A 14,121-nucleotide genomic window follows, 5' to 3' on the forward strand; every position below is an offset into this window, starting at 1 on the left:
GTAGTTACGACCCTGTAGAGCTTCTTTCTGGTGGTTTTCGGTTCCGCTCCTGTTTCTCCCCTAGTTAGGCCACTTCTACCAGCTGCTGACGTGACTGAGGGGGGACGGCGGGGGGGCGGCCGTCCTGGGCGGTGAGCTGTTGGCCCCCAGCGCCGGGGCCGCGGAGCCGGCGCGCTGCGCTCTCACCCTGCCTCGGGCTTCTCGCTGGGCTCCGCGGCCCGCGACCCAGCCCCAGCCCCAGCCCCGCTCGTCACACGGTCACATGCGCGCACGACTCCCAGAGCGCCGTGGGGGGTCTGTTTTCCGCCACAGAGTGTCCGAGCCGCGTCTCACGACCCGGGCCTCGACGGGGCTCAGGGCCGGCCGGGCCCTCCGTGTCCGAGTCCTGACTGGTCCCCCCGCCGAGGGGAGGGCCGCCCCGGGCTGAGCGACTCTGGAGAGGCTGTGGGCAGCGGGGGGCGGGGGGGCGGGGCTGTGGGAATGACGGGGGAGAGGGGATTTTTTAAGACTGTTCTTAACCAAAGAATTTGAAGAGCTGCCCCGACGGGGCGGCCCGGTGGCCGGCGAGGCAGCAGCCCTTGGCGGCGGCGCAGGACGTGTGCAGGGCGGGGTGCGCCCGCTGCCCACCAACCGTCCGGGCTTCCTCCCGGGCTTCCCGGGCCACTCGGCGCAGCCCCTCCCCCGGGGGTGCCCGCGGCTCGCTCCGCCCCGCCAGCGCCACCCGCGTGGGCTCTCTCCGCGCCAGAAGGTACTTCAGAGGCCGGGCTGGAACGGGGATGCGGGCTCCCCGACGGCGGGCTCGGGGGCTCGGGGCTCGCCTGGGCCCGGCCCCACGGTCCCTCCTCAAAGCAGCGCCCGCCCCCCGCCGCGCAGTGGAGGCCCCGCAGAGCGCGAGCGGACCCTCGTGTGCTTGGCGCGCGACGGTCCCCGGGCCACCGCGGCCGGCCACGCCTCGGATCTTCGCTGACCTCGCCGAGGGGGCTCCGCGCGGGGCCGCGGCCCCGTAGGCCCGAACGCCTTTGTCCTCGTTCCGCATCTACCTCAGTTTCCCCGGTCAACAGGGGGCACGGGCACGTGGTGAGCGCTCTCCTTGCCTCCGTGAGCAGATGCAGCTCACCTCTGGGCATTTTTATTTCTGTAGCGTCATCTTGGAGACTCTTCGCTCGTGAGTCTTCCTCAGTGGGAATCCTTCAGTTGGGTCTCACGGGGGGGGGGGAGGGGGGCGAGTGGCAGCGGCGGAAGTCACCTCCTGCCTGGGAGCCACCGCTGGGAGCTGGAGGACTAAGAGCAAGTACCCGAGAGGGCGGAGTGGGACTTCCGCTGGAGGCTGGCGCCCTGCACCTCGCGGCCTCGCGTCGGGAGAACGTTCGCGGGAACAGCTTCCAGCCTGGAGGGTGGCGGTTTCCGCAGCCCGAGCCCTCACACTGGGGTCCCCGTCCCAACACATTTTTTGGGTAGTGAGTGCTTTCTTGCGTGCACTTGTCTTCAACAGGATATATTTAATTTATACTCAAAACACATTTTGTACGTTTTTCTCTTTATCCAGATGCTTCTAGTTTTATATTCTTTTCATTTCTATGCCAGTGCTACCTACCTTTCTAGTTTATTCTTCCTTTTTGACCCTTGGTATGGCTCTATTTTGTCTATTTTCAACTTTTGTTTTGAAATAAAACGTAAAAGTCGACCTCCTGGTGCTTTATCCGTGGGCGGAAGTTGGGAGGTTGGGGAAGGGCCCGCATTTGCTGCTATGGGAACGGCGGCGGCGGCGGCGGCGCCGCCGCACAGGGCCCCGACTCGGCAGTCTGGGTGGCACCTGGCTGCGAGGGTCGGAGGGGCCTCGTGGGCGCCTCGTGGGCGCCCTCCTGCCTGAGGCCCAGTCTTCCCCTCAGGCACGGCGAGAACCTCTGTGGAAGGGAAGATAAATACACAACCAGAGTCTTTTGAATCTCTATCAAATGTGGTTTTTATTTCAACTGACAAGCACTTTTCTACAGCTGCACTTGTGGAACATCACATGGCAAAAACAGGAGTTTTTTTCTCTAGACCTTTTTTTTTTCTTTTTTAAACCTTATTAAAAATGAGATTGGTCCTAAAAATATAGAAAGAAATAAATTTAAATTCACAAAAAACTGTACATTATCAAAAAGTCACTAAAACACCACATTTGGTTATATAAAAAGTCAAGTCCCTTTTGTTGTAAAAGGAACATGGAAACTTGTTGGTGTTGATGGTGTGGTTTCTTCCTGTTACCAGACTGATAGAGGGGAGGGGTAACCAGGGGCAGGGGTGGGTTTTATTATTATTTTTTAACCTGCCTTCCCTACCAAATACTCTCATTTGTCAAGAAGAGAAAATCCACCTAGCTCAAGGGGCAGTGAAGATGAGGAAAGAAACACGAGAAATGGCCCCTTTGATCATGCCCTACCCCCACCCCCCTTTCAGCCCCAACTTCTTCAAACTGAGGCTGGGACGCCACCCCACCTCGAGTGCCTGGTCCCTAGGGAGAGGTGGCGCTAGGAGAGGAACACAAGGAACACGGAGCTTTCACTCCCCCCGTCCACCTCGCCTCCAACAATAAAATTAGTACATTTTATACCAGGGGAAAACTGCCATGGGGCAAAAAGAAGAGCCCCCAACTAGAACAGTTCCAAACGTTTGACTAACACAAACTTTGTTACAGCGCAGTTATTTAGATAAAATATAAATATTTATGCATAATATAAAGTCAATTCAAATATTCTTCAATCCTCTTAAAAAGCAAAAAAAAAATCTCAAATAAAATTAAAAGTTTTGAGGTTTATCTGACAGAAAAGGCGACTTTAGAAATAGGCCATGGAGGAGAAGGGGGGCAAAAGGAATCAGAGGGGCTGCCCAGCGCCTCCCGCCCCGCCCCCAGGGCCATCCAGTGCTGCCAGTACAGGGAATGCTCCGCCTCGCCGGCGCCCCTCCCCCGCCCCGACGCCGACGCCTCCGCTCTGCTTGGGAGGCCAGCAGCCCCTCCCCAGTGCAAGTACCCGTATCTCTGGTGGGAGGGGCTCTGCCGCCAGGAGAGCAGGGGGCGGGCCGGGCCGGAGCGGGAGTTAGCAGCTTTCCTCTCACGTGCTGGGGCTTAAGGGGCGCGGTCACAGGTAGGGCAGTGGTGGACCCCCGAACCCCCTTCCCGGCTCTCCTGTGCTCTGCGGTCGCTGCTGCTGCTGCTGCTGGGGAAGGGGTCCCGGGCTTGAAGTAGGTAAGGGAGGAAAAAGCACAACTAAACCCACAGAAGCTCATGGGATTAGGAAAAGATCCAGTTCTACCCCTCTCCCCGCACGAGCTTAGGGCGAGCTTAGGGCTCGAAGCTCCGACAGGAGAGGGGGTTCCTGCTGAAAGATTGCACAGTTTGAAGAGGCTGGAACAGAAATGCCTGGGAGAGAGGAGACACAGCCTTGTACCCAGAAAAACTGCTCCTGTGGTTTCCCGAGGACAAAAATGTGATGGTTTGAAACACTAGGGAAGGTGGGAATAAAAACAGACACTTGGGCAACCTGGATGCCATCACACAGCACAGGGCACAAGCACAGCGATCCCCGCCCTCCCCCTCCCCCCACACCACACACACACACAGAGACACACACACACACCTCTGAGGCCAGCTGATTGCTACCTGGCCTCCATCTTGGGAGTGCGCCCAAACTCAGCAGTAGTTGTCCCTGAGGAGTTCCCAAGAGGGAGGTTTGGGTAAGAGGCGGGGAAGGAGGCCGGGAGGCCTGGGGTCAGGGTGCCTCCCTGCCCTCTCCCCAGCTACCGGGTTTCACAAAAGGCCAGAAACTCAGCTCGTGAGGAGTATCCAACATGACAGAGGGGACAGCTATTGGCAGGAAGATGAGGACAGAGAGAAAGACAGGGACCTCTGAACTTCTTTTTCCTTTGAAGGGAAAAAAGATCTGGGGAGAGAAAAAAGGGTAGAGGAACCCGTACATGATAGATTTACATTATTGGATGAGAGAAAAATCTTAAAGGAGGAAGAGTAGGAAAAGGAAAAACTGAGAAGGTGAGAAGCAGGGAAGGGACTGAACATGGAAGCAGCATGTTCAGGGCCCGGTGTCCGGCTCGACACACTTGGGAGTTAAGTCCACTTTACTGGCCGTCACTGCGGGTCCACACACAGTACAGAGTGTTTCTCGGTTTCACACATTCACTAGAACTATTGCTATTGTTAAATAGCCCCAGGATGCTGGGGCACGTACAGGGAAGGAGAAGCTGGGAGGAGGAAGCAGGGACTTCTTTCCTCCTCCTCTTTTTAAATTAGGAAATAAAACAGAAAGGAAAAATTCTTTCTTTCTTTTTTTTTTTTTTGGCTTTCAGTCCAGAAGGACCTCATCTCTGCCCCTCTTAGTTGAGGAGCAAGAGGAGGAAAGGGAAAAAGGGACGTAGGGAGAAGAGGATGTAGGGCGCTGCCGAGGGTAAGGTCAAAAATCAGGCTGAGCTCTCTGACTTGAGTCTGGACCCAGGGCAGCATCAGCAGGTGAGAATGGCAGGGTTTTTTGTTTGCAGGGCGGGGAGATGCCACGAGGTGACTCCCCACCTCCCTTGCCTCACAGATTGGCCTGTTTTCCCTGATAAAACTCCTCCCAGCGGCTCTCAAAGAAGCGACGCATGATGTGCCCGGCCTTGCCCACTTCAGAGTCGTCCTCGTTGAAGGTCTGGCAGTTGTCAAAGACCAGGAGCGCATCAGCTGCGAACTCCTCGGAGCTGGTGTACCTGGGCGGGCAGAGGCGGCGCGTGAGCGCGGGCGGGGGGCGGCGGCAACAGCAGCCAGGGGCCCGGCGCAGGTCTACCTACCCTCCCCGGAGCAGCCGCTCCCGCATGGTGGAGAAATCCATAGGGTTTTTGATGATGCGCCGGTACCCGCTCACCAAGCGTGGGTTCACAGGCTCCAGGAAAGGCCAAGCTGCATCATGAGACTCCATCTCCATCAAGATAATCCTGTGTCATTAAAGGGACAGGGACGGCTGCGTCTCAAGCAGCAAACACACAGACCCCTCTCCTCCTAGTCCTTTACTCTGGCCAAGGTAGAGCCAGCTGTCCCCAGAGTCATTCAACTCACTCGCAAAACGTGAGATCACTGTGGTGGTTCCGCATGGAGAAACGCCGCCGCTTCGAGGGGGACAGCCCTTCATCCGAGTACCGAGGCACTGCTGGGCTCTCCCGGCCCCTGGAGAGTACCCGGCGGCGGCGGCCATCGCCCTCCGGGAAGTTTAGCTCATAACTGCTTTTCCGCTTCTGGCCTCGTTTTGGGAAACCAGGCTTCTGAGCGAATCCTCCCTCTACCTGCTGAGGCCGGGAAAAGGGAGACCAGTCACAGCTGGAGAGGTACTCGGCTTGTTCCCTGCTGGTTTTCATCCCTGTGTGTCTGCGACTGAGGCTTCGAAATACTTCCACGCATCAGCCAGCATGTGCATCTACCCACATGATCCAATAAGGTAGGTAAAGAGGGAAACAATCAATCCCACTGCACAGAAGAAAGCAGATGAGGCTACGGAACGTAAGTGACTTGTCCTAAGAAGGATCAGAACCCAGGCCTCCCAGCACGGAGCCTGGAGTTCCTCCCACGGAGAGACAGAGGCACGGTGGGCAGTGCTGTGTGTAGGACTGCTGACACACGGCGGGGGAGAGAAAACCTCGGACTTCTGCTTGGGAGGGAGAATGAGAAAGCAGAAGCCTTACCTGGGCCAAACATACTGCACAGAACCAATCTCCTTCTGGGACAGCCTCCATCTTGGGCCGATGGCAGTAAATGTGGCAGCCACGGTCACATCCGTCACAAAGCAGAAGAAACTCATCGTTGTCACCCTTCCGGCAGACAAGACAGGTCTAGACCAACGGTATGAGGAGGCAAGGTGAGCGCCCAAGCCTCTGCCTGCCCCGAGCCAACCCCGCCCAGGCTAGCTGCCCCTCGGCCTTCTCAGGCTCTCCCGGCCTCTTACCACTTTGTTGACGGACTTCTCCCAGGCAATGGACCTCTCCAGCTGGCCCAGGCACAAGCACACCTGGGCTGCACTCCGGCACCGCTCAAGTGTCTGGCGCCAGGCCCGAATGCGAGGGGTGATCTCATATGATCTGGGGTGGGGAGTCGGGGGTGGGAGAAAGTGGTGATCTCTGGATGAGAAGCAGGATCCATTAAACTTAACCCTTCTTCCCAAGACCAAGAATGGGGGTGGGGACACTCACATCTCTGTGGTGGTGCACTGGGGGGCACCACCGGGCGTGCTGAGCAAGGCCTTCTCCAGCACAACCTCATGAGCTGGCCAGAGGGGCTCCCGCAGATACCGCCGCTCCACATTCTGCTCTAGGGCGGCCAGTCGCATCACAGCCAAATCCAGCGGGTTGGTAGTTTTACGCTGGGGTGCCAGTCCTTCTCTACCCCGACCTCTCCAGGTGATGTCCTCCTGGGAGTCAGGGAGATGCTCACAGTAGGCCAAGTCTTCACGAGTAGAGTCTGGGCTGGGACATGTCCAGCCCTGCAGGTGGGAAAGAATTAAAACTCATTGCAAAGAAAGAAAATTAAGCGTCAAAAAAAAAAAAAAAAAGGTAGCATCCTAAGATGTCACTTGTGAAGTGGGGACCCAGGGTTTCTCCTAACAGAGTTTAAGAGACAATCACCTCCCCCTCAGCAAGTTCCCACCCAGTGCCAGCCCCGGGGTACCCGAATCTGCAGATCGGACAGGATGACCCGCTGTTCCAGCTCCTCTACCCACTGAAGCACAGCCAGGTCTGTCTCATAGGTCTTCTCTTTGGGGGACCAGCTCATAATCCCTTCTTGAAAGGCGGGTAACTGACTGCGCTCAAAGATGGGGTCTGAGAACGCAGAAGGCAGAGGGAAAGACCCACCAGTGAGGCCGCTGTCCCCAGCAGCAGCCCAACACCTATCCCTGGGCTCGGCAGCTCAGGCTGGGCCGACGCATCTTACCGGTTGAGGGCCGGAGGCAGACCTCCTGTAAGAAGTCCCTGTGCTTGTTGAGGTGTTTGTGAAGTGCCTTTTCTCGGATGCCCCGGGGGTGCAGAGCCTTGAGCGTAGCATCCAGTGTCTCAGGATCTTGGATGCACCACCAGCCAGAGCACATCTCTGTGAAGAGTTGATATATGTGGGGTGGGGAGTGGAAACCAGTTCTGAATCCCACGGCCCATACTGATGCCGTTCATACCCACACTCTCACCCCGTGCCACCTCACGGGCACTTACCAGGGGGAACCGGCTGGGCTGTCAGCTGGGTCAGATAACGCTGTTCCATCTGTTTGAAGAACTTGCTGGGGGGTCTCCCTCTCCGTTTCGGCTGTCCTAGCCCTGTGAGACTCTGTGTGCCCTCCGGGTCTCCTGTCCGTCTCTTAGGGGCTGTCCCAGGCAAGAGGGTAGAGGAGAGCTGTACTGGAGAACAGGGTCTATTGATCTGTGAGTGAGAGCAAACACAAGATAAGGGCATTTCCACATTTTATAGGGCCTAATGGCCCAGCCCTTCCCCCAGCTCCAGCAACAGCCTGCACCCGAGGAGCGGAGCCTGTGGCAAGATGAAGTCAATCACTACTCACTGGCCTAGGGGCGGTAGCTTGCTGAGGGGAGAGAGCAGGCTGGTCCTCAGAAACAGCTGGGGGTGGTGTAGGGGCTGCATTGCAAGGCATCTGGGCTGAGAAGTTAAACCAGGGAGCTTGAGAATCGGGGACGGACTCTGCCTCACTGGGCTCTGGCTCCTCCAAGGGCTGTGATGGGGCCGGGTCCAGTTTTCCAGGGCTGCTGTCAGGTGTGAGGACGGAGCTGCTCAACAGGGAGCCGTGGCTCTGAGTCTGGCTCAGCCAAGACAGGAAGGCTGACTGACTGAGGTCATGCTGGCTCTGACCCAAGGACAAGGGGGAGCCTTCTGGCTCCAGGAACCCATTTTGGGACTGAGGATGGAGCTGAAGCTGGGGCTGGGGCTGGGGCTGAGGATGAGGATGAGGATGGGGCTGAGGATGGGGCTGGGGCTGGGGCTGGGGCTGGGGCTGGATCTCAGCCTGAAGCTGAGCATCGGGCTGTTCTGAACCCTGACCCTGGACAGGGGGTTTCAGGTGCCTAGATTGCAGAGAGCCAGGCTTAGTTTTCCGAGGTCGGCCTCGGGACCGGGCAGGAGTACTGGCAGAGGTGCTGGAGCCAGCTAACTCCTTCTTCAGAGAGAAGGGGGCCAAGCTGGGCGCTGGATGAACTGCCACTTTTAAGGAGTCAGTTTCCTGCTTTATCATACCCTCAGGAACTGTAAAGAGAAGTGAAGAGTTTAAGACATACACTGATGTATAAAGGGAAGGAAAGAGGGTGTATAAATACAGGATATACATTTTCTTTTTCTCTTGGACTTAGTTCCCCCTTTTGAGATTCAACTGGGAACAACTTACACGCCAATGAACAGTGCTGGGAAAGAAACACTATTCTCCTAAGTAATCAGAAGCAGCAGCATAATCACAAGCTAACATTTTTTTAAGAACCGGATAGATGTTAAACATTATGCTAAGAGTATTAACTCATCCTTCCAACAGCCCTATGAGATATATGTACTATCATCATCCCTATTTTACAAATGAAGAAACTGAAGCATACAGCAAGGAAATTGGAAGTCTCACCCCAGAGCATGTTCTCATAAAATGAAAGCAGCCCAAAAAGACATAAGCAGAGATTTCACCAGGAAGACATAGACATGGCCAAAAAGCACATGAGAAAATGCTCCGCGTCACTGACCATCAGGGAAATACAAATCAAAACCACAATGAGATCCCACCTCACACCAGTGAGAATGGGGAAAGTTAACAAGGCAGGAAACAACAAATATTGGGGAGGATGTGGAGAAAGGAACCCTCTTACATGTTGGTGGGAATGTGAACTGGTGCAGCCACTCTGGAAAACTGTGTGGAGGTTCCTCAAAGTTAAAAATAGACCTGCCCTACAACCCAGGAATTACACTGCTGGGGATTTACCCCAAAGGTACAGATGCAATGAAACACCGGGACACCTGCACCCCGATGTTTATAGCAGCAATGTCCACAACAGCCAAACTGTGGAAGGAGCCTCGGTGTCCATCGACTTATGAATGGATAAAGAAGCTGTGGTCTATGTATACAATGGAATATTCCTCAGCCATTACAAATGACGAGTACCCACCATTTGCTTCAAAGTGGATGGAATTGGAGGGTATGATGCTGAGTGAAGTAAGTCCATTGGAGGACAAACATTATATGGTCTCATTCATTTGGGGAATATAAAAAATAGTGAAAGGGAATAAAGGGGAAAGGAGAGAAAATGAGTAGGAAATATCAGACAGGGAGACAGAACATGAGAGACTCCTAACTCTGGGAAACAAACAAGGGGTAGTGGAAAGGGAGGCGGGCAGGGGTTTGGGGTGACTGGGTGATGGGCACTGAGGGGGGCATTTGACGGGATGAGCACTGGGTGATATGCTATATGTTGGCAAATTGAACTCCAATTAAAAAAAAAAAGAAAGCAGCCCAAACGAAAAGCAACTAGTTACCTCCATTAGCTAGGACTCAATTCAGGCTCCCATGAAACACCTACCTAAGCTCTCCTCTGTTCCTTCCACAAAGATACCAGCCAAGTAGGGCAACACCCAGTAGCGGCGTCTGTAGCGGTCCTGACCCAAGGAGACTGCTCGAAGCATCTGGGATGAGTGAAGCAGCTTTTTTCGAAAGAAGAGCTGACGCTGTGTAGGCAATGGAAGGAAAAAGGAATAAAAAACACATTTCCAGGGATCCCTGGGTGGCGCAGCAGTTTGGCGCCTGCCTTTGGCCCAGGGCGCGATTCTGGAGACCCAGGATCGAATCCCACATCGGGCTCCCGTTGCATGGAGCCTGCTTCTCCCTCTGCCTATGTCTCTGCCCCTCTCTCTCTCTCTCTGTGACTATCATAAATAAATAAAAAATAAAAAAAATACTTTAAAAAAAAAAAAAAAACACACATTTCCAAAGAGTGACTCTGTCCAGTATATGGGAGATGGGCAATGGCTCTCAGCTTCCCTATAAAATTGATACCACCCAGGGCCCAACTCACACAATGATAAATTCTCTCCCAGCCCACATCCCCAGTTCCTGGGAGGTAAGAAGCACAGTACCTTGCTCAGTTTTTCTATCTGGCGCTCTAGCTCTGGAATGCTTGATGCTGTGGCATCAACCTGGAGAAGAAACAAATGGACAACGAGAGGAAGGGAATTATTAGAGTCAAGAAAGAGAAGTAATGTATTTCCAACTCCCACAGCCCTCAGTGTGGGGCTAGTACCTCTCCATCTCTTCGACCCCTACGGCCATGGACCGTCGCTACAGTCTCTTCCTCTTCCTCTTCCTCCATGCCACTGGTCTCCTCCATGATGCGAGAACTGCGCCTCCTTCCCAGGCTCTCCTCTGGCCCTTGCAACTCTACTTCAGGCCGCCCAGTTCGCTTGGCCAGAGCAGTTTTCAGTCTTGAAACAGATTAAGGGAAAAACTGTGGTGAGGAATGTGAGACTACCACTAAAGGAACCCTGGTATCTAAGCCATCCTGAGCCCTGGGGTAAGGTCCCAACCCCAGGGGAGAGGCTAGAGGCATCAGTTCCAGATGCAAGTTCTGGCTATGCTTCCCCCTTGCCCCATTCTCTCCTCTCTGGGCCCCTCCCTCTGTCCAATCCCTACCTCCGGAGCCGGCCTTCAACAATCCACTTGTTTTTTCTGTAGCTGGACATACTCTCCAGAGTCTTGTCGATCTCACTGCAGAGGAACAGGAAATGAGATTTCAAAGCAGGAGTGGTAGCACAAACAAAAAAGAAGGGAGCCTAAACGGTGAAGGGGATGCAGCTGAACTGGAGTTTCATCCTAGGGCCTAGGTTGGATAAATGGCAGAAGGCGGCTTAGAGTCTCCCTGGGAAGGTACCTTAGTACAGTCCCCAAGTTGCTCTAGCATCTCCAGAGCATGGCAGTGGACACACATCACCCCTCCCATTCTGACCAAGGCATACAGTAACCATCGCCACCTCCCCCCACCAGCCCCTCACTTGATGATGAGGGTGGAGCCATTGAGCTCATGCACAAGGAAGGCCAGGACAGCAGCTTTCTGTTGAGGTGGCTGAGCCTGAAAAGGCTGGGTACGCAGGCTATCACAGAGGGCTGGCTCCACTCCATACGCCATGAGGAAGCAGCGTAGGATCTCAGATACATTGTCTCTTGTCAGTGGGATCTCGGACACCTTCTCCCCCAAGATCTTTAAGGACTGTTAGGAGGAGAGCAGAATGGGAGTTAAGAGAAAAAGTGGAACAACGTAGGTTGGGTCAATCTGGAACAAGAAAATACACCCAGAGAGAACTACGGGGTGAAAAGAGAAAAGAATGAAAGGTGCTAGGACTTGATGAGATCACACAAAAGTACAAAAAGAAAAAGAAAAAGAAAAAGAAAAGAAAGTAAAATAAAGGAAAATGAACAAAATAAGCAGAGAAGTCAGGAAGATCAACAGAAGGGAAATTATAAGGAAAACAAAGAGGAAGAAACCAGATCTTCCTTCCACTTGTCCTGACCACTTCAGGGAAGGGTTTATTTTTGTGTTTAACTTGAAGCAAAACTGAGACACAGCCCTGGATCCCAGGCCTGCCCAACCTGCTTGGGGAAGGCCCTCACCTGACAGTAGGAGGGCAAGCCAGGATCATAGAGCGCAGCCTTCAGGAGCCGCACCAGCAGATCTTGCACCTCACCCAGGCTGTCGCCTTGACACAGGAGTCCCTCCTGCAGGACCCCCAGGCTAGGTACATCTTTGGCAGGGTCAAAGCCCAGCACCTTGCCGAAGCTGTGCAGGAATTCCACGATGGTCAAGCAGTCTGAGAAGGCCCCACTGGGCAGGACCAGACCCGGGATGCGTGAGAAGTCAGGTAGGGGCTGTAAGGATAAAAGCGGTAGGACTGTCAGACATACTTGAAGGCAACAGTCTGGGTATCTAGGAGGTTCTTCTTTTATTGGAAATGTCTTCACAACTGGCCCCTCCAGGACCCAGGGACCTGCTACTCTCCCCTCACTACCTGGTGATCAGTCAGACACATATCCTCTGTGGGCTTCTTCATCTCCTCCAAGATCATCTGCTGCCTCTGCCGCTCCTCCAAGCGCCTCTGCATGGCTAGCATTTTATCGGCTTTACAGGCTGATTTGCCTTTGGCCACTTCCTCCTTTTCCTTCATTTTTACCTTCTCCTTCTTCTCCCTCTTCACTTTTTCCTTCAGTTTTTCCTGCTTTGTCTTTACCTTCTCCTTCTCAGCCTACTCACCAAAGGAGAGAGGAACCAAGAATTCCATAAAGATTCCAGTCACCACCCTTTTTCCCTGGTCCCCATCCTCCCCACCTCAGAGCCCACAAACATAGCTATAAAACAAGACCAACTCACACATGTCTTGCAAAATAAGTTTGGTGACTTCAAAGTTATACTTGTGTGTACATGCACCTACCTTGGATTTCTTCTTAGCTTCCTTCTGCTTTAAGCTCTTGGTCTCTTGTTTCCGCTTGTTTCTGGCCTGTAAACCATAAGGGAAGTCATTTCTCCTCAAACTCTGAAAGCATCTCTGCTTGGGCTAGGATTCAAAAACAGACAAGGGTGCTGGGGAGGAGAGGTGAGAGATGGGATGAGGGGTTGGCAATGGATCACTTCTCTCACCCTGGAGATGCCCACATGATTTCTGAACAAGCCCAATTCTCTAAATTAAGCCCCCCGAAATTTTAGGTAAGGAAAGTATGCTGCTACATGAGGGGCCGTGAGGAGGGAGGGGCAGGTGGCAAATGTGGGAGAAAGAAAAAGACAATGAAGCAGATTGTAGGAAAAGTTAACCCACTATATAATCTCTGATGTCTCTCACCTGTCCTTGGTTAGTAGGCTGACACTCTCCTCGTTGTACCTTCTGCTTCATCTTCTTCTTGATTTTACTCATCTTTGCTTTATCCTCCTCATTCAGTGTTTCTGTGAGGGCAGAAAGAAAAATGAAGAGTGAGGCAGGGCAGACTGATTCCCAGCATTCAGAGCAGCACACGCCTATCACAAAGCTGGGTTCCTAATAAGCAGCTCCCTGAAGAATCTAGTTTTATTTTTGAGTACACATAATAAAATGCTAGGGAGAAAAATGGTGAAGAAGAGATACCAGCTATGGGACAGCACAAAGAACTCAAAAATATCCTCTCCAGAAGTCCCAGCCCCTAGAACAGATTAGACTACTTTAGAAGGGGTCCTAGAGGCCACAATGGCAGAGTAGCCTCGTAAGCTGTCTCTCTTCCCAGAAGACTTGGTTGGGGCGGCAACCCATGGACTGATTTCAGTGCACAGAAAGAAAACAAAACCAAACTGCCAAGGAAAGAGGGGGTCTCCAAAGTTGGAATCACAAATTAATAAACAATGTGCTAGAAAGAAAGGGCTCAAATAATGGACACCTCAGTAGAATTGGATCACTGACACAGCTACTGCTTATGGTCCACTCTTATGCCTTACTCTATCCAAAAAAAAAAAAAAAAAAAAAAAAGTCTTTGCTTTTGGAAGACTGAATATTGAAATGGAATGCTACAAACAAGAGTAGTACCCATTCTCTTCTGGCATGGACACACCACCATATCTATACGGCAACCCTCTAAATTAGATACTATCTGTAGATAACCCCGTAGAGGCTTCTAGCAAAATGTAAGTGCCTTGCTCCAGGTCATATGGTCAGAATGTGGCAGAGCTGGAACTCTGAATGAGAGACAATTTTTTTTTTCAAAATTTTCACACTATAATGAATAAATGTGATATTTGCTGAAAAATTACACTATTTCCTACCTGTTTATTGACTATTTCCCACCAGTGTCAATTATCTTTGGATTCAGATGTTAATTCTGAACCTCTGTGATGGTGGCAATGAATAAGGTAAAAGTGCACACCCCAAACCTATAAGCCAAGGAGCTGAAAGATGGCAAGGAAGGATATGGAAGCCCTCTCTTTGCCTATCAATATCTGGGAACCACCCAGGTCTGTGGACCACCCAAGAATCCACTAGTATGAGCAAATCAGGAAACAGGTTGTTAGGTTGTTAAAGAAAAGTGCTGGGACTTTGGTGCTACTTTCTAGGGAGGGGATGGTAGA

The 14,121-nt window shown here is 52.8% G+C and overlaps 1 protein-coding gene across 5 annotated transcripts in view; it reads right to left on the minus strand.

Moving 5' to 3' along the window:
- Positions 1-1,938: 1,938 nt before the first annotated feature.
- BAZ2A (bromodomain adjacent to zinc finger domain 2A) overlaps positions 1,939-14,121 on the minus strand; it is a 35,138-nt gene continuing 22,955 nt past the window's right edge. For 4 of the 5 annotated variants that reach the window (XM_077913421.1, XM_077913422.1, XM_077913423.1 and 1 more), the window contains 19 exons: positions 12,872-12,972; positions 12,467-12,532; positions 12,047-12,280; positions 11,652-11,906; positions 11,036-11,250; positions 10,677-10,751; positions 10,288-10,468; positions 10,124-10,183; positions 9,571-9,715; positions 7,566-8,260; positions 7,222-7,426; positions 6,950-7,105; positions 6,686-6,837; positions 6,211-6,500; positions 5,967-6,099; positions 5,707-5,853; positions 5,087-5,313; positions 4,822-4,965; positions 1,939-4,740 (listed from right to left, as the gene is read on the minus strand). In XM_077913421.1, the coding sequence (XP_077769547.1) occupies positions 4,575-4,740; positions 4,822-4,965; positions 5,087-5,313; positions 5,707-5,853; positions 5,967-6,099; positions 6,211-6,500; positions 6,686-6,837; positions 6,950-7,105; positions 7,222-7,426; positions 7,566-8,260; positions 9,571-9,715; positions 10,124-10,183; positions 10,288-10,468; positions 10,677-10,751; positions 11,036-11,250; positions 11,652-11,906; positions 12,047-12,280; positions 12,467-12,532; positions 12,872-12,972 (3,647 nt within the window). In that variant the 3' untranslated portion in view covers positions 1,939-4,574. The remainder of the gene's footprint in view (positions 4,741-4,821; positions 4,966-5,086; positions 5,314-5,706; positions 5,854-5,966; positions 6,100-6,210; positions 6,501-6,685; positions 6,838-6,949; positions 7,106-7,221; positions 7,427-7,565; positions 8,261-9,570; positions 9,716-10,123; positions 10,184-10,287; positions 10,469-10,676; positions 10,752-11,035; positions 11,251-11,651; positions 11,907-12,046; positions 12,281-12,466; positions 12,533-12,871; positions 12,973-14,121) is intronic. The other variant, XM_077913420.1, reaches the window with a different exon arrangement.

This window comes from Canis aureus, chromosome 11 (genome assembly GCF_053574225.1).
Source record: "Canis aureus isolate CA01 chromosome 11, VMU_Caureus_v.1.0, whole genome shotgun sequence".
Taxonomy (NCBI): domain Eukaryota; kingdom Metazoa; phylum Chordata; class Mammalia; order Carnivora; family Canidae; genus Canis; species Canis aureus.